The sequence below is a fragment of the Sceloporus occidentalis genome, unplaced genomic scaffold (genome assembly GCF_023333645.1).
Source record: "Sceloporus occidentalis isolate IW3139 unplaced genomic scaffold, rSceOcc1.0.p SCAF_41, whole genome shotgun sequence".
Lineage (NCBI taxonomy): Eukaryota > Metazoa > Chordata > Lepidosauria > Squamata > Phrynosomatidae > Sceloporus > Sceloporus occidentalis.
This window is the reverse complement of record NW_028317021.1, coordinates 9,095,962-9,123,903: the sequence shown is the minus strand read 5'-3', so window position 1 is coordinate 9,123,903 and position 27,942 is coordinate 9,095,962. Positions and strand designations below refer to the sequence as shown.

At 34.6% G+C, this 27,942-nt stretch overlaps 2 protein-coding genes across 5 annotated transcripts; one reads left to right on the top strand and one right to left on the bottom strand.

The window, feature by feature from the left end:
* Positions 1-64: 64 nt before the first annotated feature.
* LOC149290141 (iron-sulfur cluster co-chaperone protein HscB-like) lies at positions 65-3,444 on the bottom strand. Of its 3 annotated transcripts, XM_089489780.1 has the most exons (6): positions 3,097-3,444; positions 2,643-2,739; positions 2,404-2,493; positions 2,083-2,227; positions 1,931-1,978; positions 65-1,849 (listed from the first exon to the last, which is right to left on the bottom strand). In XM_089489780.1, the coding sequence occupies exons 1-6, from the start codon at positions 3,363-3,365 to the stop codon at positions 1,758-1,760; spliced, it is 741 nt and encodes a 246-aa protein (XP_089345906.1). In that variant the 5' UTR covers positions 3,366-3,444; the 3' UTR covers positions 65-1,757. The 3 variants fall into 3 exon arrangements, with proteins under 3 accessions (XP_089345906.1, XP_089345905.1, XP_089345907.1); XM_089489779.1 differs by having other exon boundaries at positions 65-1,978; XM_089489781.1 differs by lacking the exon at positions 1,931-1,978.
* A 20-nt stretch (positions 3,445-3,464) lies between these two features.
* On the top strand, positions 3,465-25,087 carry LOC149290140 (serine/threonine-protein kinase Chk2-like). Of its 2 annotated transcripts, XR_016277274.1 has the most exons (15): positions 3,465-3,855; positions 6,189-6,319; positions 6,415-6,562; positions 7,391-7,484; positions 9,237-9,345; positions 10,689-10,742; positions 14,701-14,762; positions 16,787-16,886; positions 17,834-17,920; positions 19,481-19,644; positions 19,740-19,852; positions 19,977-20,062; positions 21,965-22,045; positions 22,126-22,304; positions 25,048-25,087. XR_016277274.1 is itself a non-coding variant. In XM_089489773.1 (14 exons), the coding sequence occupies exons 1-14, from the start codon at positions 3,621-3,623 to the stop codon at positions 22,225-22,227; spliced, it is 1,566 nt and encodes a 521-aa protein (XP_089345899.1). In that variant the 5' UTR covers positions 3,465-3,620; the 3' UTR covers positions 22,228-22,592. The 2 variants fall into 2 exon arrangements, 1 of the variants encoding a protein (XP_089345899.1); XM_089489773.1 differs by lacking the exon at positions 25,048-25,087 and having other exon boundaries at positions 22,126-22,592.
* Positions 25,088-27,942: the final 2,855 nt, after the last annotated feature.

Genomic DNA, 27,942 nt, shown 5'->3' with positions numbered 1-27,942 from the left:
CTTCACAAATTATACCTACCCACCCCACAGGAATGGAAATATGGCCACTTATAGGGAGGAAGGCATTGTTTATCACCAGATAAACAATAAATAAATAATAAACAAATAAATTAGATCCTCCAGATTCAGAAGTACCCAACTTCAGGGAAGAAGGAGGGCCAGAGGGAAGCCATTTTGTCCTGTCATCCCTACAGGAAAAAACGTTTTTAAAAGTATGGTCCATTTATTCATGACACCGTTATTATATTCATAATATGGCACTTTTATTATTCATTATATGCTTATTCTCCTTTATTAATTATGCTTCTACCATCCACTGTTCTGTGTAACCATTTTTATCTCCATTTGTTGTTATTGTACTCTGTTTCCGCTCCATCTTCCTCAAAATGGCGGCTCGAGGTTTTCGGGTGACTAAAGATGCCAATACATATAGCTTTCGCACCTCATTACCTCACATAGAAGTCTAGCCCTGAGGGCAGCTCCATCTTCCCCAAAATCAAAAGATAATTATCAGAATTAAGACCCAGCTCTAATTAGCCTTCATCATCCTTCTTATAAGGAAACAAAATGGCGGTTTGGAACACTTTGGCGCCATGTTTTAAACTGTTGATTCATTTATTGTATTCATTTTGAGAGGTCTTTTTGTTTCAGGGTCTTCCCCGCTGCATAAGGAGGGTGACAAAATGGCTGCCAGAGGGATGTCAAAATGGCTGCCAGATTACCTCTGAATGGCGGCTGAGGGCATCCAGGCAGACATTAAAACGGCCAAAAAATGGCTTTTAGGTACAAGTTAAAATGGCTGCCATAGAGCAGAGGTTCAAATGGGGACCAGAAAACCTCTAAGCAGATGTCAAAATGGCCGCCAGATAACCTCAGAATGGTGGCTGAGGGCATCCAGGCAGACGTTAAAATGGCCAAGAAATGGCTTTTAGGTAAAAGTTAAAATGGCTGCCGTAGAGCCCACTAACAGATGTTAAAATGGCCGCCAGAAAACCTCTGAGGAGATGTCAAAATGGTTGCCAGATTGCCTCACAATGGACACTGAGGGCATCCAGGCAGACAGTAACAAGGTCAAGAAATGGCATCTCAGTACAAGTTTAATTGCTGTAGAGTCCATTATCAGATGTTAAAATGGCAGCCAGAAAACCTACAAGGAGATGCCAAAATGGCCGCCAGGCTGCCTCCCAAAGGCGTTAAATTGGCCACTGTGTGACATAAAAATGGCCCCTGGAAATCTTTCAGGCAGATGTCAAAATGGCTGCCAGATTACCTCAGAATGGATGCTGAGGGCATCCAGGCAGACATTAAAATGGCAAAGAAATGGCTTTAAGTGAGTGCTGTAGAGTCCGAGGAGATGCCAAAATGGCTGACAGTCTGCCTCTGTGAAGACATTAAAATGGCTGCCCAATGGTCCCCAGGTAGAGGTTAAAATGGCTGTTCTGTGGCTCTTCCAACAGACATAAAAATGGCCCCCAGAAAACCTTCAGGGAGATGTCAAAATGAGTCTGGATAGATGTTAAAATGGACACCCAACGGTCCTCAGGTAGAGGTTAAAATGGTGCCCAGAAAACCTTCAGGGAGATATCAAAATGGCTGCCAGGGAGCATCTGGGTAGATGTTAAAATGGCGTCCAAACAGTGTCCCAAGCAGATTTCAAAATAGCCGCCAGGAGACTTCTGGGTAATTCCAAAATGGCTGCCGGAGCGGACTCAAAATGGCCTCCGTGGCAACGGTGGGGAAACTGTCTCGGTGCGGGTTCAAGGGGGGAACTTCTTAGCCTTGACTTTCTCTTCCAGGTTGGCGAAATACTTCATTTTGGCCAGGAGGCTCTTGGCTTCTTGGAGGTCACCTGCCATCGCCATAGAAGAAAAGAAAATAACAACAATATGATAAACAAACAAACAAACAAAGCCAAACGAACGAAACTCACCTCGGTCGAAGGCTCTGGTGACGCTTTCCGTCAGCTCCTCTCGCTTAGCTGGAAGGGAAACAGGCTTAATTAGCTAATTGACTAATTAGTCAGAGCATCGTGAGGGAAAGAGTTCGATCCCGCGAGTCCCGGGTTCGAATCCTGAAACCTACCTGTGATGAACTTTTCCACCTCCTCCATCTTGGCATCGTCTTGGGCTTCTGAAATCCTCTCATTGGCCTCCATGACCTCTGTGAGGAATGAGGGGTCTGCCCCGGGGCCCGTCCCTTGCTCCAGGGCCACTCCACTCAGCTCCAGCTTTGTAGGAACAACAACAACAACACATTAAGTATAGTTCATGACTCCAAGGCTCCACGCTCAGTTTGAGAAACGGATTGGCCACCGCAAAAAGCTTCCCTTGGAAACTATCAACGCAAATGGCGCCTCCAGTGGCAGGAAGAGTGTATCTTGAATTGAATTAAGGGCATAAATACCAGGTAGAGCCCCCGGCTGAGGGGGTACAGGAGGGTCCGGTAGGCCTTGTTCACCAGGGAGGAGTGCTGCTCCGAAAAGTCCCGCTCCACCTGTTGGGGAAGAAGCCTTTCTTTGAACTTTTTCTTCGCCTCGGGGGCACCGCTTTTAGCATGCACCGCTAAATGCGACTTCCCAGGTTGCAGAATAAATAACCCGCCTGGGTGCGTTGCTGCTCGAACCCGTGTCCTGGTTATCTGACCTGAGGGCGCCGGCTGAAGAAGTCGGGATGCAAGGAGCGCTGCAGGGTGCGAAATGTCCGCTGGAGACGGGGGACATCGAGGCGGAAACTGCGGTCGCTGGGGAAAAAGGGATTAATATATACATATAATAATAGTAATAATAATAACTGCTATAGAAAGGATGTTGCTTGCTTTGGGGGATTACAACTCCCATGATCCTCTGCCTTTAACGTAGCTCCTCCCCAAAAGGCTGGAATTTTGATCACCGGCCCCGCCCACTAGAGTGCCGACCACGCCCCGTTTCCATCGCGCATGCCCGGATATCGCTTGTGTAGATACGGACTGCTAGCTCCGCCCATAGGAGTGCAGCGCCACGCCCGCTTCCCACTGTGAATGCCCGAGGTCCCATAGACACGGGTTTTATACCCGCGTAACGTTTGAACGCGCTGTTTTAGCCCCAGCGCCGCCGCTCACCATCCCATGAGCTGGAAGTGGTCCTGGCCTGGCTCCGGAGGCTGCAGGGCCCGGCACGAGGGGCAGAAGCGGGGCGAGGCCGAGGAGGAGAGGGGCGTTCCGCAGCTCCAGCAGCCGCCCTGGCCCGAGGAAAGACTCCGGGTCAGCGGCAGGAGCGAGCCTTGTCGCAGCAGGCCCCGGCGTAGCGCTTCCAGCAACATCCTGGGGCCCCGAACTGCAACTCCCGGCAGGCCCCTCTCTGTCCTGTTCACGCCGATGAATGTGCGCATGCGCCACTCCGTGTTTTCCTATTAGGCATAAACTCCCTTTCGTTGCGCGTGATCAGTCCTGTTACGTCACACGCATGAATTTGCGCATGCGCCGCTTACTGTCTCCAGCCGGCGTCACGCCCGGCTCGGGTTGCGATTGGCTGGAATGGGTCCAGCCTGTCGGGTCACGTGGGCGTTTATAAACGAAAGGCGCGAAGCTGAGCGGAGCAGGAAGAGCCTGACTGCGGGACTGAGGGGGTCGCTAGGGAAAGAGAGATGGAGGAGAAGGAGACGGGGAAGGGGAAAGCTGAAGGGTCCTCGCAGGGTTCCTCTTCCTCGTCCTCCTCTGGGACCCTGAGCTCCCTGGACACTCTTCCCACGCAGGAGCTCCCCGCCATCCCTGAGGAGGAAGAAGGCGGGGAGGAAGGAAGAGAAGGAGGCCCATCATCCACAGCCCAAGCCAAGCCCTGGGGGCGCCTCTTCGGCCTCGCCTCGGGCTTCCCCAACTGCGGTACGTTGGGGGCCACTGCAGCTCCCATCGTCCACAGGAGAGAGAGATATCGAGTGTGCCTATATATATATATATATTCTATCTCTATCTATCTATCTATGTCTGTCTGTGAGGAGAATATAGAGATGTACATAAAATTTTCTATATTCTCACAGATACGCTATTTATGGTTTTGGTATTTTTTTTTGTTGTGTACATTTCTACTCTATATTTTATATACATACATACATATATATATGTATGTGTGTATGTAGAAAGTATATGTAGAATATATTAATATACATAGGAGTGCAGGTGACAGGTAAGCGGAAGATAGGAAATATAAAGAATATAGACATTTAGTATATATATATATATATATATATATATGTTACCTAATATTTTTTTATTTATCAGCTGTACTTTTATATTATAGTGTATATATTTATATAAATATAAAATTATAAACATAAACATAAATAATTAATTAATATGAATAAAAATATATTAATATATTTTGTATTGATTACATATAAAATATAATAAATATAAAATAATATATAGTTTATTATATATTATATATATATTATTTATATTATATATATTTAACATTAGTATATGATATATATATATATATATATATATGTACACACACACAAATGCAGATGATACATAAATTAAATATAGAAAATACAAATAATATGGTCCTACATTTTTGGTACTTATGATCTTCATTTGTTTATATTGTGTGTGTGTGTGTGTGTGTGTATATATATATATATTTTTTTTCTAGGAGGCTTTCCATTTGCAGAGTTGCGCATATATATATATATATACAAACACACACACACACACAAAATACCAAAATACAATATATTAATATACATGGAAGCTCAGGCCTTAATATTATTATTACTATTAAAATTTATTTATATAGTATTCAGTTTTATTTATGTATTTATATATTTATTTTTATTTATATTATTTTTCATACTTACATTATAATTTATTTTATCATTTTTACATTTTGATTGTTTTAATTTTCATTTTAATTATTATTTATTATATAATTTTATTTAATTTTTATACTATTTATATTTATATTAATTTTTTTAAATTTTATTTTATTTATTTTTCTTAGTGTTTTATTATTATTACTATTTATACTTATATTATAAATATAATTTATATTATATATGATTTTTAAAATGTTTTTAATTTCATTTAATTTTTATTTAATTTTAATTTTTATTTATATTATTATTATATTTATAAATATAATTTATATTATATATATTTTAAAAATTTTTAAATTTTATTTAATTGTATTTAAGTTTTATTTATATTATTATTATTATATTGTTATTCATATTTATACTATAAATATAATTTATACTATCATCTTGGCCTCTAAGGGAGCGATCAGGCAGACCCAGCTCCATCAGGGACAGCCTGAAGGAAGAGGCTCCTCCCTCTTTCAACCGTCATCTTGGCCTCAGAGGGAGCGATCAGGCAGACCCAGCTCCATCAGGGACAGCCTGAAAGAGGAGGCTCCTCCCTCTTTTAACTGTCATCTTGGCCTCAGAGGGAGCGATCAGGCAGACCCAGCAACATCAGGGACAGCCTGAAGGAAGAGGCTCCTCCCTCTTTTAACTGTCATCTTGGCCTCAGAGGGAGCGATCAGGCAGACCCAACTCCATCAGGGACAGCCTGAAGGAAGAGGCTCCTCCCTCTTTTAACTGTCATCTTGGCCTCAGAGGGAGCGATCAGGCAGACCCAGCTCCATCAGGGACAGCCTGAAGGACGAGGCCCCTCCCTCCTTTAACTGTCACCGTGTATTTTGTATTGTATTCTATTGCAATTTTTACTGTACACCGCTATGATCATTACGGAATAGCGGTCTATAAATAAAACGTATTATTATTATTATTATTATTATTATTATTATTAATATTTTTAACATTTATTTATATAGCGCCATATATGTTTTACACACACATATATATATATTTAATTGTATATAAATGTGAAATTTCTTTATATAGCACCATGTTTTATATCTGTTTTATATATATATATATATATATATATACACACACACATATAAATGTAATAATTCTTTATATAGCACCATAAGCTTTATGTTTTATAATATATCTATATCTACATGTAATATTTATGTGTGTGTGTGTGTGTGTGTATATATATATATATATATAAAACGCATACATGGCGCTTCGTGGCCGCCATTTTCTTTTTCCTCCTCCGTTTCCCGCTTTGCGCACATTTTCCACCGATGCCGTCCTACCCGACAGGGCCGTCGTTGATGTTGTTTATATCTATTTCCGTTCCAGATTGCGTGAAGAGCGAATACAGTTTCGGAAGAGACCCGAACTGCGACTACAGCTTCGCCAAACTGGACCTCGGCGCCAAGGAGAAGGAGCTCTATCAGCAGTACAGCAAGCGTCATTTCCATGTCTTCAGGGTACGTTAACATTTAAATGTTAATAATTAAACATAATTGTGTCCTACAACGCGCTCCTCCATTGACCTTTGTCCTCTGCGCCCTTTGTGAAACAGGAGCCGGCCGCCGGCCATGTCGGGATGGCGTTTGTGGAGGACCAGAGCGCCAATGGGACCTTCGTTGATGGGAAGCTCCTCGGGAAGGGCAAGCGGCGACCTTTGACCCACATGGCTGAAATCGCCCTCGCCTTGCCCTCCAACAAAGGTGCGCAAAGGACGAACGCTAGGGTTGACCATAGAGTTCAGGTTCCTAGAGAGGACACTTCCCTCTATGGTCAGTTTATAATACATATTGAGCATAGAGTTGAATTGGATATTCCTAGAGATGACCCTTCTCTAGGCATTCTTAGGTCCTCCTTTGCAATTGTATGTTGACTATAGAGTTGCACTGAAGGACCTAGAGATTCCTAGAGAGGATAATTCTCTTGGCATTCATAGGTCCTCCATTGCAAATGTATGTTGAACATAGAGTTGAACTGGAGGACTTGGAGATTCCTAGAGAGGACACTTCCCTCTATGGTCAATTTCTAATACATGTTGACCATAGAGTTGGACTTCAGATTCCTAGAGAGGACACTTCCCTAGGCATTTCTAGGCCCTCCAGTACTGAGTTGTATGGTGACCATAGAGTTGAACTGGAAGGCCTACAGATTCCTAGAGAGGACACTTCTCTAGGCATTTGTAGGTCCTCCATTGTAATTGCATGATCAGCCTCCAGCAGACATTGACCATAGAGTTGAGCTAGAGGACCCAGAGATTCCTAGAGATGACCCTCCTGTACGCATTTATAGGTCCTCCACATCAATCCTATGGCCAGCTTCCAGTACATATTGACTATAGAGTTGAAATGGACAACTTCCTATCTACGTTGAACATAGAGTTGAGCTGGAGATTCATAGAGAGGACACTTCCCCAGACATTCATAGGTCCTCCATTGCAGAGTTGTATGGTGATCATAGATTTGAACTGGACGACCCAGAGATTCCTAGAGAGGACACTTCTCTAATACCTTTTGCCTTTGCGTCCTGCGCAGCCTTCCTCTTCTACGACTTGACGGCCAACCACAACCAGCTGGAGTTCCCCAAGGCCCTCCGCGAGAAGTACATCGTCTCCAGGATGCTGGGAACGTGAGTCCAGATGCGCGAATGGATCGTTATCCGTTGCATTCGTTATTCGTTATGTATTCATAATATATAGTAATAATATTTATTATTATTATTATCATCATCATTTAATAACCGTAGATAATAATAATAATAATAATAATAATATCAGAGTATTATATAAAAATATGAATAATAATACAAGATTATAATATATACAATTATAATATATACGACTATATATTAACCCTAATAATAATAAAACCCTAATAATAAAATATATAATTATTATTATAATATAATATTTTAATAATAATTTTAAAAATATATGATTATAATAAATATTATATTTTAATAATATATAAGATTATTATTATTATATAATATTTTAATAATATATGATTACAATTATTACTATAATATTTTAATAACAATAATATATAATTATTGTTATAATATTTTAATAATAATAATAATATACCCGATTATTATTATAATATAATATTTTAATAATAATTATAATATATAAGGTTATAATTATTATTATAATATAATATTTTAATAAAAATAATAAATAATTATTATTATTATATACTATTTTAATAATAATGTATGATTATAATTATTATAATATATTTTAATAAAAATAATGATAATAATATAAGATTATTATTATTATATTCCACAGAAATATACCAGCTCCCATTCTTCTTCTTATTATTATTATATAATAGTATAATAATAATAATAATAATATAATTGTTGTTACTACATTATAATATTATATATATATATATATATATATATATATGTATATAATATAATAATAAGAAAATAATAATGTAGTATAATCTTCTGCTTATTAGATTATATATATGTATAAATATATATATAATTTTATATAATATTAATGATAATTATTATTGTTTTTATAAAGGTGGGAGTTGGCATATTTCTGTGCTTATTATAAAATAGTAATATAATATAATACATATATATATATATATTATTTATTAATTGAATAGGGTTACAATATTACTTTAACACAATAACACAATTCAACAGAAGTGGGGTCAGAAGAACCCTAATTTCTCCCCAAAGAGCTATTTATTACTACATATATATTATATTATATATAACGTAAAATATTAAATGATTTATATATCATTTAAAAATATTATATATTACATAATATTTAACAATATAATAAATAAATAAATAAATAAAGTTATATAATATTTAAAACTATATTTAATATAAAATATATAATATTTAATAATATATTTAATATTTAATAATATAATATCTAACATAAAATATATAGTATTTAATATTTATTAATATTTAACAAAATATCTATGTGATATTTAATAATATTGTTTAATATTTATTTAAATAAATATTAAATGTATTCATATTTTATATTAAATATTAAAGAATAAATGTATACTTTAATTTTTAATAATATTTATTATAAAATATATAATACTGAATATTACATAATATTACATAATATTTTTATATAATATCTATAATATTATATTATTTTACATGTAGGAAATGTATATTATCTATCTATCTATCTATCTATGATATACATTTCTTACATGTAATATAATATTACATGTATATAGTCCTGCCACCCGAAAGTCTCTCCCTTCCTCCATTCTTCTCAATGCCAATGCTGCTAAAGAACCTCCAGACCGACTGAGGAAAAGGAGCTGGAAAATATCTTGTTGAAACCTTATTATTTATTCCGCCATTTCCGCGTTTCAGTGGCGCCTGCGGCGAAGTGCGGCTGGCATTCGAATGGGAGACCGGGCGCGAAGTTGCCATCAAGATCATCAACAAGCGCAAATGCTTCGTGGACCCTCTCCCCGAAAATGTAAAATAAAAATCTATTTTATTTTAATTAGGTACAGTGGTACCCCGGGATACGAATTCACCGCGTTACGAAATTTCCGGGGTACGAAAAAGTTACATTGGAAAAAACTGTTCCGGGTTACGAAAGATTTTTCGGGTTACGAAATTAATTTCGGCGCGAAATTCAAATCGGAAGCCGCGGCTAGCGGCTTTCCAGCGCCTTTTCGGGTTGCGAAATGTATCGGGTTACGAACGGCGCCGCGGAACGAATTAAATTCGTAACCCGAGGTAGCACTGTAATTCCCTAATTTTTATATATATATATATATATATATATATATATATAAATTTAAACAATTAAATAAATTGTAATAATTGGTAATAAATGTAAAAAATTAATAAATAGTAATAATTTAAATACATAAATTAATAACTAATAGTAATGATTAGTAATAAATAAATATATAAAAATTTAAATAACTGAATAAATAGTAGTTATAAATAAATATAGTATATAATTTTAAATAAATAAATAAATTGTAATAATTGGCAATAAATGAATATAAATTTAAATAAATAAATAAATAAATAATGTTTTATTTATTTATTTATTTAAAATTATATTCATTTATTGCCAATTATTACAATTTATTTATTTATTTAAAATTATATACTATATTTATTTATAACTACTATTTATTCAGTTATTTAAATTTTTATATATTTATTTATTACTAATCATTACTATTAGTTATTAATTTATGTATTTAAATTATTACTATTTATTAATTTTTTACATTTATTACCAATTATTACAATTTATTTAATTGTTTAAATTTATATATTTATATTTATTATTACTGTTATTTTTTAAATATTTAAATTTATATACAGTATTTATATTTATTTATTACTACTGTTTATTTGTTTTTTATTTAAATTTTTGTATATTATATTTACTTCTAAATATTACTATTATTAATTAATTAATTAAAATTATTACAATTACTTTTTAATTTATTTAAATTTATATTATATTTATTATACGGTAATAATTGTTAATATTACTAATTATTAATCTTATCGCCTATCTGCATATTCTTTAATATCCATTAATTTATTAAATTATTAATAAATTATTAATAAATTAATAAATTAATAATTTAATTAAATTATTATTTAATTATTGTCAATATTTTTAATATTTTTAAAGTGTAAATATTCAATTAAACTAATTCAATTAAGGCACTATACATTACTTATTATATCCATTCATTAAACAATAATAATAACAATAGTAATTATTATTAATATTATTATCATTATTCGATAATAATTTGATTATTTAATTCGATTTAAAATCAGGAGAAGCCTCTCAGTGTGGAGACGGAAGTCGAGATCCTGAAGAAAATCGACCATGTAAGTTAATTATATAATTATAGTTAATTATAATTATGATTTTATATTATATTGTTACATCTTTTAATTATTAGTTTGTATTATATTTCTATTTTCTAGAATGTATGTCCCATTATATTTTTATTTTATTTTATGTACAGTGCTGTTTAATTATTATTATTTGGACTGTTTTCAACCTGAAAAGCTGAAGTAGCTCCGGTTTCAGGACTGAGGATGCCAGAGAATGTGGAGATCAAGGCCCGGGTGCGAGACTTGGCACGGGTAGTGAGCAACGCCGAGCGTCTGAGCAAGTCTCCCAGGCGCCTCATTCTGCAGATGGACACGTTCTTCCCCGTCCTGCGTGGACGGCTGAAGCTCCGGGACCTCAGGCATTTGCTTCACAGGCGGCTAAAGGACGTGCCCCTCCTTATGTTGCAGGACTGCAGTGCCCAGCAGCCCCAGGGTCAGCATTTCCAAAGGGGAAGAGTGCTGGGAGGAACACATTTTGCCCCTGGCTTACTTGAAAACAGACCCATTGCCTGCTGGAGGAAGTGACAGCCGTTGTCGAGTTGTTAATGCCTACTTTTCAGTGGTGGCCCCACGGATGTGGAATGATCTACCTGAGGAGCTCCATCTGACAACCTCCCTAGAAACATTCAAAAAGAGGCTTAAAACTCTTTTTTGTCAAGCCTCCCCCCCTAAAGAATGAAGTTATCTACCCTGTTGCCATCCATTCTCTGCTTACCCTCGAAGGCGAATGATTGTGCTTAGAGTTCTGTAATTGTATGGTTTTATTATGGGGTTTTATCCTTTTATGAAATGCCTGTATGGTTGTAATTGTCTGTACACCACTTTGATCTGTGGAAAAGCAGTATATAAATAAATTTTATTATTATTATTATTATTATTATTATTATTTTATATTAAATTAAATAAATAATATATTAATAAAAATAAATAAAATAAATAAATTATTATTGTTATTTATAATGAATTTTATTATAAATAAATAAATAAGGAAATAAATAATTATTATTATAATGAATTTTATTATAAAGATTATAATAATCTGTGTAATTATTATTATATACTATATGCTTATTATTAATATTATATTATGTTATAATTTTATATTATATTATAATATTAATAATAATAAAAATTTATTATAAAGATTATACTAATCTGTGTAATTATTATTATTATTATATACTATATGCTATTATTAAAATTATATTTAAATATTATAATTTTATATTTTATTACATTGTACATATTATAATTAATAATAATAATAATATTATATACTATATGCTATTATTATTTATATTATAATTTTACATTATATTATAAATGTATTAATAATAATAATAAATATTATTATAAATATTAAAATAATATTTATTAATTTTACTTTTAATTTAATTAGTTTCATTATAAAGACTATAATAATCTGTGTAATTATTATTATACTATATGGTATTGTTATTATTATATTATAATTTTATATTATATTATAAATATTATATTAGTAATAATAATAAAATTATTATAAAGATTATAAAAATCTTTATTAATTTTAATTTTAATTAATTTTATTTTAACAAAGATTATTATAATTATTATTGTTAATATTATATTTTAATATTATATTATATTATAAATATTATAATATATTAATAATTATTCTTTTTATTAATTTTATTATAAAGATTAAAATCATAGAAATATAAATTCATGATTACACCTTTCATTATAGCATTTTTAGGATATAAAATGAAATAATATACTAATACAAATAAATAAAATAAATAAATACAAAATAATAATAATAATAATAATAATAATAATATTTTCTAGGTCCCATTATATTTTTATTTTATTCTGTTTTTATGTACAGCACTGTGTAAAACATACAGCACTTTATAAATAAAGTTAATAATGATATTTCTAATAATAATAATTTTGTATTATATTTCTTTTTTCTAGAATGTATGCGCTTTATAAATGAAAATTAAAAATTTTGTATTACATTTTATTTTTATATTTTTATTTTGTATTATATTTTATTTTTACATTTTTATTTTGTATTATATTTTTTATATTTTTCATTTATTTTATTACAAAACAAAACAAATAACATTTACCTAAATCACATAACATAAAACATATAACATATATAACATATAACATAAGCATCTTATCAAAATACATAGTCATCCCTAATCCACCATCCCTCCCTCCCTCCCCTAACCCAACATAAATACCTTTCACTCTGTCCGCTTCTTTCTTCCTAATACCTTCCTAAGACCTTGACAGACATTGACAAGACTTCCTTGGTCTAAACCCTTACCTTTTCATTGTATTTTCTAACTGCTTATCTGTGTATATCTGTTTACAGATGTTTATTTTAAATTTTTTCTATGACTTCACCCGTTACCCTTCTTACTATCTTCTTCTAATTTTTTACAGTGTAAAGATCTTTAGCTAGTCAATTCCTTCTAATCTAAGCTTACTTACATTCGTAAGTACCTTGTAAGATTTTATCTTGTATGTTTGGCCATTTCTCCTTTATATAAATGTACATTTTTCTCCAGTTCTTCTTATCCTGCTTTTTCTCCTCCTCTATTTCTGAAATCATTTTTGTATTTTCACTTAATCTTTCAGAAATTATGTCTATTTCCATCAATTCCATCAATTTGATAATCCACTCCTCTATCTCAATATCTTTCTTTAATTTCCAATATTTCGCGTACGTTAACCTAGCAGCAGTCAACATATAAACAATTATTTCCCCATAGCTCTTTTCTATCTTATCCTCCAATATATTTAATAACAAGATTTCTGGTCTAAATTTTAAATCCACATCTAATATATCTTTGATTCCTTTGGCTATCATTTTCCAAAATTTTTCTGCTTGAAAACATTTCCACCATAGGTGAAAAAAGGTACCCCTTTCCCTTTCACACTTCCAACATAAATTTTGTCCTTTTCCATAGATTCTACATAATTTTTCAGGAGAGAGGTGCCATCTATACACGATCTTTACAAAGTTTTCCTTAATATCCTGACTAACTGTATATTTCATTCTTTTCCCCCATGATATTTCCCATTGTCTTAATTCCAATGCTTTTTTACAATCCTTTGCCCATTTTATCATATTTTCTTTAACTAAATCTCCTTCCATTTGAAATTCCAACAATGCCTTATATAATCTAGATAATACAGCAGGTTTTTCTTGTACCGTAATTTCTTCTTTGTTGGTTTCTCCACCATTTTCATTGTTCCTTTATCCATTCTGTATCTAGCTTGTAATTGATATAAAAACCAGTCACACTTGTGACCTTCCATTCTAATCTGTTCCAAAGATTTCATTACAAATTCTTTCTCCTTTTTTATTACTACATCTTTATATTATTATTAATTATTTATTATTAAGTCAACCAATTTTCTTTCTTTTGGACATCGGTGTTAAACAATGCTTCATGGGGGGATAACCAGAGAGGGGTAAATGGGCTAATCCATTTTTTTTACTTTTCCCAAGTTTTAATAAGAGCTCTTATAAAATGATTTTTAAAGGCAGTGTTAACTTTGATTTTTCCATAAAACATGTAGGCATGATTTCCGAATCTTAAACCATGACCCTCCAGTTTTAATAATTCCTTTTCTCTTAATCTAATCGAGGCGCTAAGCCATTCTAAAGTACAAGCTTCATAATATGTTCTTACATTAGGAACTGCCAACCCAATAAATATTTTTTATATTTTTATTTTGTATTTTCTTTTACTTTTATATTTTTATTTCATATTTTATTTTATTTTTATATTTTTATTTCGGATTTTATTTCATTTTCTGGAATGTACCTTTTTCATTTTTATATTATTCCTGTTTTTATAAACAGCGCTTCGTAAATAAAATTATGATCATAATAATAATAATAATAATAATAAGTTACCTTTTATTTCCCCTTCTGGCCCAGCCTTGCCTAATCAAGATCAAAGACTTCTACGAAGGAGAGGATTTCTACATCGTTTTGGAACTGTGAGTTTTGGGGTCTTTGGTGGGATCTTAATTAAATAAAATATTATAATAAAATATTAACATTTAATATTGTAATTAAATATTGTAACAAAAATATTATACATTTTATATGTTGTACATATGTTTTATATATATATATATATATATATATATATATATTCATTATATATAGAATACAGTACAATAAAATATATTATACATTTGTATATCATATATATATATATATATATACACACACACATACACACACACATATATTATATATATTTACATAAATGAAATAAAAACAGCACACATTCCAGAAAATATAGAATAAAATATAATTTTATATATTTATATATTTATAAATTTTACGTGTCCATATATATATATACACACACACACACACACACACACACACACACATATAAATAAATATAAATAAATCCTATTATTATTATTATTATTATATATAAATGTATAATATATATATATATATTTAAATAAAATTCTATTTTATTTTATTCTAGTATATAATTGTACTAGAATTATAGTATAATTATACTAGAATTATAAAATATATAGCCTTTTACAGGCCAAGGCTAATGGCCTTTACTCTGTTCTCATCCTTCTTGATTTGTCTGCAGCCTTTTATACTGTTGATCACTGTCTCCTAATTGACATACTCTCTGACCTTGGGTTCTCAGACTGTTCTCGACTGGTTTAGATCTTACTTGTCTGGCAGATCTTTTGCAGTAGTTGCAGGTGGTCAGACTTCTTCTCCTGTTCCCTTATCTGTTGGAGTTCCCCAGGGCTCTGTTCTGGGTCCCCTTCTGTTTTCTCTCTACACACTGTCCTTAGGAAAACTCATTAGCTCTTTTGGCTTTTCCTACCATCTCTATGCCGATGACACCCAGCTGTATCTTTCCACCCCTGGCCTTTCTCCAAGGCTTGAACAGCAAGTTTCGTCATGCCTCACAGCTGTCTCGCAGTGGATGAGCCATCGGCATTTGAAGCTCAACATGTCCAAGACAGAGCTTCTTGTCTTTCCTCCTAAGCCCACCCTTCAACTCTCCTTTTCTGGGATTCCTCTTTCTCACCTCTGTCCTTTAATCTCTGTCCAGCATTCAGCCGCACGCATTATCACTTCCACCCACCGCTCTGACCACATCTCTCCTGTGTTGGCATCCCTTCACTGGCTCCCCCTCCCTTTCAGCATTCAGTATAAGCTCCTGCTGTCGACATTTAAAGCCCTCCATGGACTGGCCCCTCCTTACTTATCAGACCTTCTTTCTCTTCACCTTCCCACTCGGGCCCTCCGTTCTGGTAGTCAAGGTCTGCTGTCTCAGCCCAGGATTTCCTCTGCCCCATCCCGGATTCGCCCCTTTTCACTTGCTGCCCCTCACTCCTGGAACCTTCTTCCCCCACAAGCAAGAGCCATCACTTCTTTAACCAGCTTCAAAACGGAGTTGAAAACCATCCGGTTTAGAGAAGCCTTCCCAGGCATTGCATAATTGTCACTTTCTATTTGATGTTCTTTTGATGCCTGTTTATCAAACCATTTCCTGTATTGCTATGTACTGTATATGCATTATCCTACTTGAGAGTATGTATTTTCCCTGGAAAATGATTAACCACCCATTATGAAGCCAAGCCCTCCCTGCAGTCCATCTGCCTTGGTCCAGGCCTTGGAGGTAGAGAGGAACCGCTGGACCTCTTACCCTTTCCCTCAACCACTCCCTTCTCCTTCTGTGTCATGTCTTTTTAGATTGTAAGCCCGAGGGCAGGGAACCGTCTAACTAAAAAGATTGCATGTACAGCACTGTGTAAATTTACAGCGCTTCATAAATAAAGGTTAATAATAATAATATATATATATATATATATATATATATATATATATATATAATACACATATATATAACATATATCAATATATATAATTAATATATATAATATATATATATATACACACAATATATATATATAAATATAAATAAATTTTATTATTGTTAATATATATATATATATGTTTCTCCTTTCAGGATGGAAGGCGGGGAGCTCTTCTACAAAGTGCGCCGTCCGGCGAAATTGCGCGAAGAGACCTGCAAGCTCTATTTCTACCAAATGCTGCTGGCGGTCCAGGTATCCGTTGCGGAATTTACGGCGTTTTTTCACAACGATATTCTTTGGATTCATAAATATAAATACAATTATAAATATACAGTTCTATATATGTATAAATTATATATCAATTATATAAATATTATTATAATTGATAATTATTATAATTAGTTATACCATTATAAATATGTAAAATTTAAAGATATGAAGATATAATAAACTACAAATGTGTAAATGCATAAATTATATATCGGTTATGAATATATGAATATTTATAATTATAAATATATAAATATATTAATTATAAATATGCAGAAATAAATGTATAAAGTATATATTACAAATAATGATAAATTATATTAATATATAAATTATATATAAATATATTAATCATAAATATGTAATTATAAATTATAAATGTATGAATTATATATAATTTTAAATTATAAATATATTAATATATTATCTCTATATATTTATTAATTGTAAAATATATAAATTATAAATATGTATATAAATTATAAATGTATAGTTTATATATATATATATAAATATATAATTGTAAATTACATCTAAATTCTAAATATATAAATTCTAAATATATATTTTTCTAATGACTTAAAATATTAATGATAAATTTATAAATATATGCAAGATAAATATATAAATATAAACCATAAATTTATAAATCATATCTATAAATTTATAAATATATCCATAATAAATATATAATTATAAATTATCAATATATAAATGTAATAATTAATAATATGTAATTATATCAATATAAGTATATTAGAAAAATAATAAATCAGTGTCTGTAGGCAGAAATAAACATTTCTTATTTTTTGTTTTTTTGCTTTGTGTACAAAAATTGCTGTAATTTCAGGATTTGTATAATGTCATCTATCTATCTATCTATCTATCTATCTATCTATCTATCTAATCTTCTCTCTCCAATTTTAAAGTACCTCCATGATCATGGCATCATTCACCGCGACCTGAAGCTGGAAAATGTCCTTCTGTCGTCTCAGGAAGAAAAATGCCTCATTAAGGTAAGGGATTAATATCTATATTTATATCTATGTTTATAAAAGAATATTTATAATATCCATATCTATATAAATTTCTATAATATTAAATATAAATATAAAAATTATAAATATATATAATTTTAAATTGTTTTTATCTTTTTCACATATATAATAATATATCCAAATTAACATATATAAATATATATAATTGTGCGTTCTAAATATATGTAAATATAACTATAAATTATAAATATATAAATGATGTATAGTTTATAATTGTATGTTTTTGTAATTACAAATGTATAAATTATATGGTATAAAAATACAAATACGATTTTAAGTTACAAATATATAATTAGAAATATAAAAATTTTATATAAATATATAAATACAAATTATAAATTATATACAAATTTTAGATATATATACATATATTTATAATTATAAAGAATAAATATAAATTTATAACCATGTAAATTTTTAAATGCATGATTACAAATTATAACTGGGTAAATTAGTATATGAATATGATTATAAAATATAAATACATAAATTATATATATATATATATATATATATATATATATTTATAAAAATTTATGAATTGTGAATTTATACATATATATCTATATCTGGAAATATATATTATTATATATCAAAATATCTAAATATATATTTATCAATGTATAAATTATATTTATAATTATAAATATATTTGTACTAATAAATTTTAAATTATATATAATTTATTAGTACAAATATATTTATAATATGTTTATAATTATAAAGATGTATATATTCATAAATTATATATATATACACACACATACACACAGTTTATAATTTTAATGTAAAATTATAATCACAACATCCGAATTATAAATTATAAAATCAATGTATAAATTATATATAAATTATAAATAAATAATTATAAATACATAATTTTTATGTAAATTATATGTTTATAAATATTTTTAAATATTATTTATTATACATCTTTGTATTTTTATGAATTTTATATATATATATATATATATATATATATATATATATGTAATATGCTTATGATATATATTATATAATATATAATATATACTTATGTATCTATAAATTATATATTATTTGTTAGTACAAATATATTTATAATTATAAATATTTAAATATTCATAAATCATATTTATATTTACACACACACACACTCACTACAAATTACAAATACATGATTATAAATTACAAAAGAAATGTATAAATTATATATAAATAATATAAATATATGTATATAATATAAATATAAATAATATAAATATTATTTATTATTATACATTTTATTTATTTATGAATCATATATATATATATATATGATACTTTATAATTACAAAATAGATGTATACATTATAAATATCTAATTATAAATACATAAATATATAAATCAATTATTATTAATTATTATACATTATTAATTATTAAACATATAAACATATAAATAATGCATCAATATATAAATGTAATTGCAAATGGCTGCGCAACGTACGCAGTACCCTTGACCGGCGTTCTCTGACCAGCGGTTACTCCTGTGTCCAGATCACGGACTTCGGCCAGTCCAAGATCCTGGGGGAGACCTCCCTGATGAAGACGCTTTGTGGGACCCCCGACTATTTGGCGCCAGAGGTCCAGAACTTGAATGGCGGCAACGGCTATGGCCGGTCGGTGGACATCTGGAGCCTGGGAGTCATCCTCTTCATGTGGTCAGTACTCCGGAAAACCCACTCCCGGGCCACCCAAAATGGCCGCAGAGTGAACGGCGGAGGAACCACATTTTTCAAATTCAAATGTTTTCCAGCCTCTCTGGATATCCGCCGTTTTCCGAAAACGCACGCATGTCGCTGCGGGAGCAGATTGCGCGAGGGAAGTTCTTCTACTTCAAAGAAATATGGGAGAAGATCTCTCCAGAAGGTGATATAGCGCCACCATTTTATTTGTATTTTTTTGGAAGGGGAGTCATCTGGCGTCCACCACGACAAAATGGCCGCTGAGTGCATTCGTCTCTATGGTAAATCCTATGGTTGTTTTCTGGCAGCGTTCGACCTCGTCCAGAAGTTGCTGGTGGTGGATCCGGAGCGGCGGCTGAAGATCGAAGCAGCGCTGGCGCATCCGTGGCTCCAGGTTACGTAAACGGCACCACAACCGCTCTAGGAAAGCCCTCCTGCGCAATTCTGACCATAGAGTTGCACCGGAGGAGCCATAAATTATATATATATACACACACACATATAATTAATGCATTTATAATTTGTAATAATATATTTATAATTTATATATTTAATAATTATAAATATTTGTATATTTATAATTTATATATTTAATAATTATAAATATTATTTGTATATTTATAAATTTAATAATTATAAACATTTGTATGTTTATAATTTATATATTTAAAAATTATAAATATTTGTATATTTATAAATATATATTATGTTATATATTTATGCTTTATAAATTAATTTAATTAATTTGTTTTATTTATATACTGCTATTCCAAAGATCATAGCGGTGAACAGCAAGTAAGCTAATTAGCAAGTACAGTCGGCCCTTCTTATACACGGATTTTTTATACCCGGATTCAAGCATACACGGTTTGAAAATGTTCCAAAAAAGTATAAATTTACCTTGATGTTCCATTTTTTATTAGGGACACCATTTTGCTATGTCATATTTAATGGGACTTGAGCATACACGGATTTTGTTATACACGGGGGATCTTGGAACCAAACCCCAGTGTATAACAAGGGTCCACTGTAAGCTAATTTGCCCCCAACAGTATGGGTACTCATTTTAGCGACCTCGGAAGGATGCAAGCCTGAGTCGAGCTTGGGCCCTTTTGCTGGTCTTGAACTTGCAACCTTGTGGTCTTGAGTAAATGGCTGCAGTACAGGCATTTAACCACTGCGCCACCAGGGCTCCTTTCTATATTTATAATTAATATAATTTATAATTATATTTTATATATTCATACATAATTTATGACTTTATAATTTATTATTATATCTTTATAATTTATATCTTTGTAAATTCATCATATACACACACACACACACACACTTTATAATTTGGCCTATTTCTATATTTATAATTTATGTATTATGTATATTTTATAATTCTATGTTAATAATTTACAAATATGCATATGTAATTTATATATATATATATATATATATATATATATATATATATAATTTGTTATGTGTTTATTTATTTGTTATTTATGTATTATGTATAATTTATAATTATCTGTTTGTAATTACATACTTATAATTTATATATGTATATATATGCATATATAATTTATAAGATAATGTATATTTTCATATATATATAATTTATATATTTATAATTTATCATATATTTACAATTTATATATTTAAAAATTCATAGACACACACACACACACACACACATATACATATACATATACAGTAGGGCAAAAAAGTATTTAGTCAGCCACCAATTGTGCAATTGTCTGGATTTGTTTTCTCATTTTGTCTCTCATAGTTGAGGTCTACCTATGATGTCAATTACAGGCCCCTCTCATCTTTTTATGTGGGAGAACTTGCACAATTGGTGGCTGACTAAATACTTTTTTGCCCCACTGTATATATAATTATAAATTTAGAAAGATATAAATTGTATCATATATATTTATATTTTATTATTATAAAATTTTATTTTTATATATATATATATATATATATAAAATACATTTATTATTTATATCTTTATAATATATATATATGAATATTTATATATTTATCATATATATATATTTATAATTATATATAAATATAATAAATTATATATATTATATGAATATATACATTAACATATACAAATAATAATTATATTTTTATATATATAATATAAAATATTATATATATATATATATACACACACACACACACACATATATATATATATGTATATAATTTATATATTTATATATTTATATATTTATGTATATATTCACAATATAAATGTTTCTTTAACGGATAAACCTCGCCTTCGCAGGACGAAGAGATGAAGCGCACTTTCGAAGAACTGGTCATGCGTGCGCAGGATTCGCGTCCTGTGCTGGAGCCCCCTGCTTTGGTACCTAGACCTCCCTTTAATTTAACAACGCTATTTTTCATCGAAATGTGCGCCTAAACCTTTTCCCCTTTCTTTTCCAGCTGCACAAAAGCCGGTGCAAACGGACGTGGGATGCGATGGCGGCGGTGGATTCGGCGGTTGGCGACATTTCGGCGGGAACCCTGAAAATCCCGAAATTGTGACATTGACCCCCCCGAAAAGAGACTTGATTTGTTTCCTATTTTTGCGAGGATTTTAGGCCGCGTCGCACCACCGTGGCGTATGTATTTCCGAACGCTGCATACGTATTTTTATTTTGTTTTGTATTTTTCTATGGAAATAATAATAATAATAATCCTTTAATAATTTAATAATAAAAAGGATCAAATACAGAAAAATTTGGGGACTTGTGTCTTTAAATGCATTGTTGTCATCGTCGTTGTGGCTTGTTTGTTTTCGTCGTCGCTTCGATGGCAACAAACCGCGACCGTGTTTAATTTTAATATTATTTTAATATGATATAAATATAAAACATTGTTATTTCTATTTGTATATGTGTGTGTGTGTGTGTGTGTGTGTGTGTGTGTGTGTGTATATATATATATATATAAAATATGATGCAGTGTAGTGTGTGTATATATATATATATAAAATTTAAAAATCAATGGAGTTTGTTTGGGAAGAAAGGTAAATAAATAAATAAAAATAAAATTGGGCTTTCCTTTGAGGCTGAGAGAGTGTTACTTTTTATTTTACTTATTTTATTATTTATTTTATTTATTATTTTATTGCATTTATTTATTTCATTTTTCATTTATTATTTTATTTGTTATAATATTTTATTTTTTATTTTTGTTTTTATTTTATTTATTATTTATTATATTTATATTTATTATTTTACTGCATTTTATTTATTTCATTTGTTTCATTTATTATTTTATTTCTTTTTATTATTGTTATTATTTTATTTATTATTTTATTTTATTTATTTCATTTGTTTTGTTTATTATTTTGCTTATTATTTTATTATTGCTGTTTTTATTTTATATTATTTCATCTGTTTCATTTATTATTTTGTTTTATTCATTATTTTATTTATTGACTTATTTCCTCGTTGGGCTCCTTTGGGGAAGCATCGCCTGGCCTTCCTTGCCGGTCTCCCATCCAGGGCCGACCCCGCTTAGCATCTAAGACCAGAGGAGATCCACATACCTCTCCATATGTATCTGAACATTGACTTAGGGACTTAGGGCCACCCCATAAAGGCCTTCTTTGTCAGGGCGGCCTCCCCTCCAGGGGCCATCCAGGGAAGGCCATGCTTAGCTCCTACGAACCAGGTTCCAAAGCCTTCGAGTCGAAGATGCTTATCGAGTGCATTGACGTTACTAAACTTGGCATCGAAGATGTTCGCAATCGAGTGCATCGGTCTTGCAGAGTCTCCGCATCGAAGTTACTAAACTTTAGCAAAGTTACCAAAGTAATGGTTTTTTGGGGGGGGCTTTGACTCCTTGGCACCCTACCTCCTTTCTCTCCCTTCCCCATTCCTCCCTTCCTTTTTGTTCTGGGGGCGGTCTGGTCCCTCCTCCTTTTCCTCCTCCTCCTCCCAAAATGGCCTCCCTCCTTCCCTCCTTCCTTCCCTTCTTCTTCCTCCTCGTTACCTCTTTCGGGGGCCTTTGATCCAATCCTCCTTTTCACCCTTCTTCGTTCCTTTCATCCCTCACATGGAGGACACTGATCCCCCCCAAAAGACCCCCAGGACCTTCTTCCGGGACAAAATGGAGGACGGGATGGAGGACAAGGAGGACGACGCCGGGAAGATCCTGGCCAGGAGGGTGAGAGAGAGGGAAGGAGGAAGAGGGAAAGGAGGAGGGAGAGAAGATGGAGGGCTGTCTGGGTCTGGGGCCTCTATCTCCCCTTCCCTCCTTCATTTTCCCTTCCTCCTTCCTTCCCTTTTGCTCTCTACTCTCCTTCATCCTTTCCTTCCCTTTCTACCTTTTCCCTCCCTTTCTAACTCCTTCCTTTCCCTTCTTTCCTTCCCTTCCTTCCTTCCCTCCCTTTCTTCACCTTTCTTTCCCTCTCTTTGCAACTTCTTTCCTTCCCTTCTTTACCCTTCCCTCTTTCCTTCCTTCCCTCACTCCTTCCTTCCCTCCTTCCCTTTTACCCTTCCCCTCCTTTCCTTCATCCTCTCCTTCCCTTTCTACGTTCCTTCCCTCCCTTTCTAACTCCTTCCTTCCCTTTTACCTTCCTCACTTCCCCTCTACTCGTCTTTCCTTCCCTTTTACCTTCCTCCCTTCTCCTCTACTCTTCTTTCCTTCCCTTTCTACTTTCCTTCCTTCCCTCCCTCCCTTTCTTCACCCGTCTTTCCCTCCCTTTCTAACTTCTTCCCTTCCTTTCTTTACCTTTCCCTCCTTCCTTCACTCCTTCCGTTTCTTTGCCCTTCCTCTCGCCCTCTATTCCCTTCCCTTTTACCCTCCTTCCTTCCTTTACCCTTCCTCCCTTTTCCTCTCTTCTTTCCTTCCCTTTTACACTCTCCTTCCTTCCTTCCTTCCTTCCTTCCTTCCTTCCTTCTTTACTCTTCCTTTCCTTTTACCACCTTCCTTCCCTTTCTATCCCTTCTTAGATCAGGAATATATCTTTATTAGGATTGGAATAGATAGATAGATAGATAGATAGATAGATAGATAGATATTCTATATATACATAGATATTATATAGATTAGATATAGATATATATAGATATAGATATTATATAGATAGATATTCTATATATAGATATAAAGACATAGATATTATATAAAGACAGATAGATAGATAGACATAGATATAGATGGATATTATATAGATATATAGATAGATATTATATAGATATAGATACATATTATAATAGATAGATAGATAGATTTGGTCAGGCTAAATAAATAGAATAATAAAACGCAATCTCCACCATCTTCGGAATTGGCATTTATGTATATTTGGCGTACACGTCGCGTCCTGACCCCCTCCGTTTCCTCTCTGTCATGCAGATCTCCCTCTTCGGCGCGTATCGCGTCCCGTCGTCTCCAGAAAGCGCATCGTCCTCGGCGCCGTCGCCACTGTCGCCGTTGGAGTTTGTGGAGAAAGTGCGCCAGGGCAACCAAGCATGCCGCGGAGGGGACTTCCGCCGCGCAGTGGACCTTTACGGCGAGGCCTTGGCTGCCGACCCGCGGAACTGCGTCCTCTACAGCAACCGCTCAGCCGCTCACGCCAGACTGCGCCAATATGACCGCGCCCTCGAGGACGCCATCCAGGCACGGACCCTCAACCCCAAGTGGCCCAAGGTAAGCGGACGCTGCCTACACCAAAATCGCGTTTCGCCGCATCCAAACTGACCGCCAACTAGACCCCTCCGCTGACCGTGGCCCTGGTACGGCACAAAAATAGTGGCCATATTTCCCCTATCTATGGCCCCATTGACCCACATCCGAACTGACCGCTCCGCTGAACGGACACTGTCCCAAGACAAAGTGACCGCAACCCCAGTGTATTTGTGTCCAGAGAATAGTCGGGGACACATAGATCATCTGAACTGACCATTCCGCTGTCCAGGGACAAAGTGACCCTGGTCCCAGTGGACAGCAGAGGACCCATCAGATGTCTGAACTGACTGCTCTTGTTCCACATTTGTTGACGTCACGTCTCCAAACGCGTTTGGTGCATTTGTGCGCAAAAGGCGGCCTTAGACGTGCATGAAATCAACAGAACTGTGCAAAACCACGCACCATAGAGGTGTCTCTTTATTGTGGACTGTGGGCATTGTTGCGCTTCACTGCAAACGCCAACACACGTTTCAGACTCCCCCAGTCTCCCCAGTCCCCCTGCTCACCTCACCCAGTCTGCCCCAGTGCCCCCAGTTTGCTCTATTCACCCAGTCCCCTTAGTCTCCCCCAGTCCCCCTGCTACCCAGTCTCCCCAGTCCCCCTGCTCACCCAGTCCCCCTGCTCCCCCAGTCTCCCCCAGTGCCCCCTACTCTGTCTATTCTCCCCAGATTTGCTCTGTTTGCCCAGTCCTCTTAGTCTCCCCCTGCTCAACCAGTCCCCCTGCTCACCTACTCTCCCAGTCTCCCCCAGTCCTCCCTTTTCTCTCTACTCCCCCAGTTTGCTCTATTTGCCCAGTCCTCTTAGTCTCCCCCAGTCCCCCTGCTAACTCAGTCTCTCAAGTCCCCTGCTCACCTACTCTCCCAGCCTCCCCCAATCCCCCCATCTGTCTCAAGTCTCCCCCAGTTTGGTCTATTCATCCAGTCCTCTTAGTCTCCCCCAGTCTCCCTGCTCACCCATTCTCCTCCAGTCCCCCCTACTCTCTCTAGTCTCCACCAGTTTGCTCTATTCACCCAGTCTCAGCCCCCCTGCTCACCCAGTCCCCCCTACTCTCTAGTCTCCCCCAGTTTGCTCTATTTGCTCATTCTACCCCAGTCCCCCATCCCTCCTAGCCTACCCCAGTCCCCCTTAGTCCCCTCAGCCACCCCTATCCTCCCCATCCCCCCTACTCACCCGCTCTCCCCCAGTCTCCCCTGGTCCCCCTTAGTCCCCTCATCCCCCCCTAATCTCCCTAGTGTCCCCTATCCTCCCCAGTCCCCCTACTCACCCACTCTCTCCCAATCACCCCCTTTTCCCCTAGTCACTCCTATCCTCTCCCTGCACCCCCAGGTCTCCCCTGTTCTCCCTAATCTCACTGGTCTCCCTCTACTCACCCCCAGATCTCCCTCAGCCTCCCACTAGTCGCTCCCAGTGCCCCCCAGTGTCCCCGTCCCCTAATCTCCCTCAGTCTTCCCTACTCCTTCTACTCTTCCCCAGACTCCCCCTTTTCCTCCTAGTCTCCTCCATCTGCCCCAGTCTCTTCTCAATCAACCCTTAGTCCCCCCAATCTCACCCAATGTCCCCCCAGTCCTCCCAATCTCCACCCAGTATCCCCCACTCTCCCTTTTCCCCCAGTCCTCTACTCTCCCCCAGTGTCCCCCTGTTCCCCCACTATCCCCCAGTCTCCCTTTTCCTCCAGTCCCCTACTCTCCCCCAGTGTCCCCCAGTATCCCCCAGTCCTCTCCAGTGTCCCCCTTGTTCCCCCAGTCTCCCTTTTCCTCCATTCCCCTACTCTCCCCCAGTGTCCCCCAGTCCTCCCCAGTGTCCGCCTGTTTCCCCCAGTCTCCCTTTTCCTCCATTCCCCTACTCTCCCCCAGTATCCCCCAGTCCTCCCCAGTGTCCCCCCGTTCCCCCAGTATCCCTTTTCCTCCATTCCCCTACTCTCCCCCAGTGTCCCCCAGTCCTCCCCAGTGTCCGCCTGTTTCCCCCAGTCTCCCTTTTCCTCCAGTCCCCTACTCTCCCCCAGTATACCCCAGTATCACCCAGTCCTCCCCAGTGTTCCCCTGTTCCCCCAGACTCCCTTTTCCTCCAGTCCCCTACTCTCCCCCAGTGTCCCCCAGTATCCCCCAGTCCTGCCCAGTCTCCATCCTCCCTTCCCCAAAGAAAGCCCCCCACAATCTCCCTCTCCTTTCCTCCTCAAAAAAAAAAAAAAGGAAAGAAGGAGTAAGGAGAAGAAAAGGAGGAGGAGGAGGAGGAGGAAAAAGGGGAGGGGGCTTCTGCGCATGCGCAGAGGAAGGGGAGGGGGAACTAGGAGAGAAAGAGAGAGGAGGAGGAGGAAAGGAGGGAGGGAAAAGAGGAAGGGAAAAAGGGAGCAGAAGAAGGAGAGACAGATAGAGGAGGGGGCTCCAATTGGGGCCCAATATTTAGGGGGGTCTTCCTCTTCCTCCTCTGCATCCCCCCACTTTCATCCCCCCTTTCCCTTCCTTCACTCCTCCTTTTTCCCCCTTCCACATTCCCCCTTTCTTTTTGGGTGGAGAAAGGGGAGGGGGTGGGAGATAGGGGTGCCATTTTGGGGAGGGCGGTTCG

Bases quoted from the DNA above. Each gene is read 5' to 3' on its own strand.
- LOC149290141 (XM_089489779.1), bottom strand. From the start codon at position 3,365: ATGCGCACATTCATCGGCGTGAACAGGACAGAGAGGGGCCTGCCGGGA. The intron at 2,494-2,642 runs GTCAGATAACCA...CTTCCCCAACAG, and splicing joins TCTTCAGCCGGCGCCCTCAG to GTGGAGCGGGACTTTTCGGA. The intron at 2,228-2,403 runs GTATTTATGCCC...GTTCCTACAAAG, and splicing joins TCAGCCGGGGGCTCTACCTG to CTGGAGCTGAGTGGAGTGGC.
- LOC149290140 (XM_089489773.1), top strand. From the start codon at position 3,621: ATGGAGGAGAAGGAGACGGGGAAGGGGAAAGCTGAAGGGTCCTCGCAG. The intron at 7,485-9,236 runs GTGAGTCCAGAT...TCCGCGTTTCAG, and splicing joins GTCTCCAGGATGCTGGGAAC to TGGCGCCTGCGGCGAAGTGC. The intron at 20,063-21,964 runs GTTACGTAAACG...TCGCCTTCGCAG, and splicing joins TGGCGCATCCGTGGCTCCAG to GACGAAGAGATGAAGCGCAC.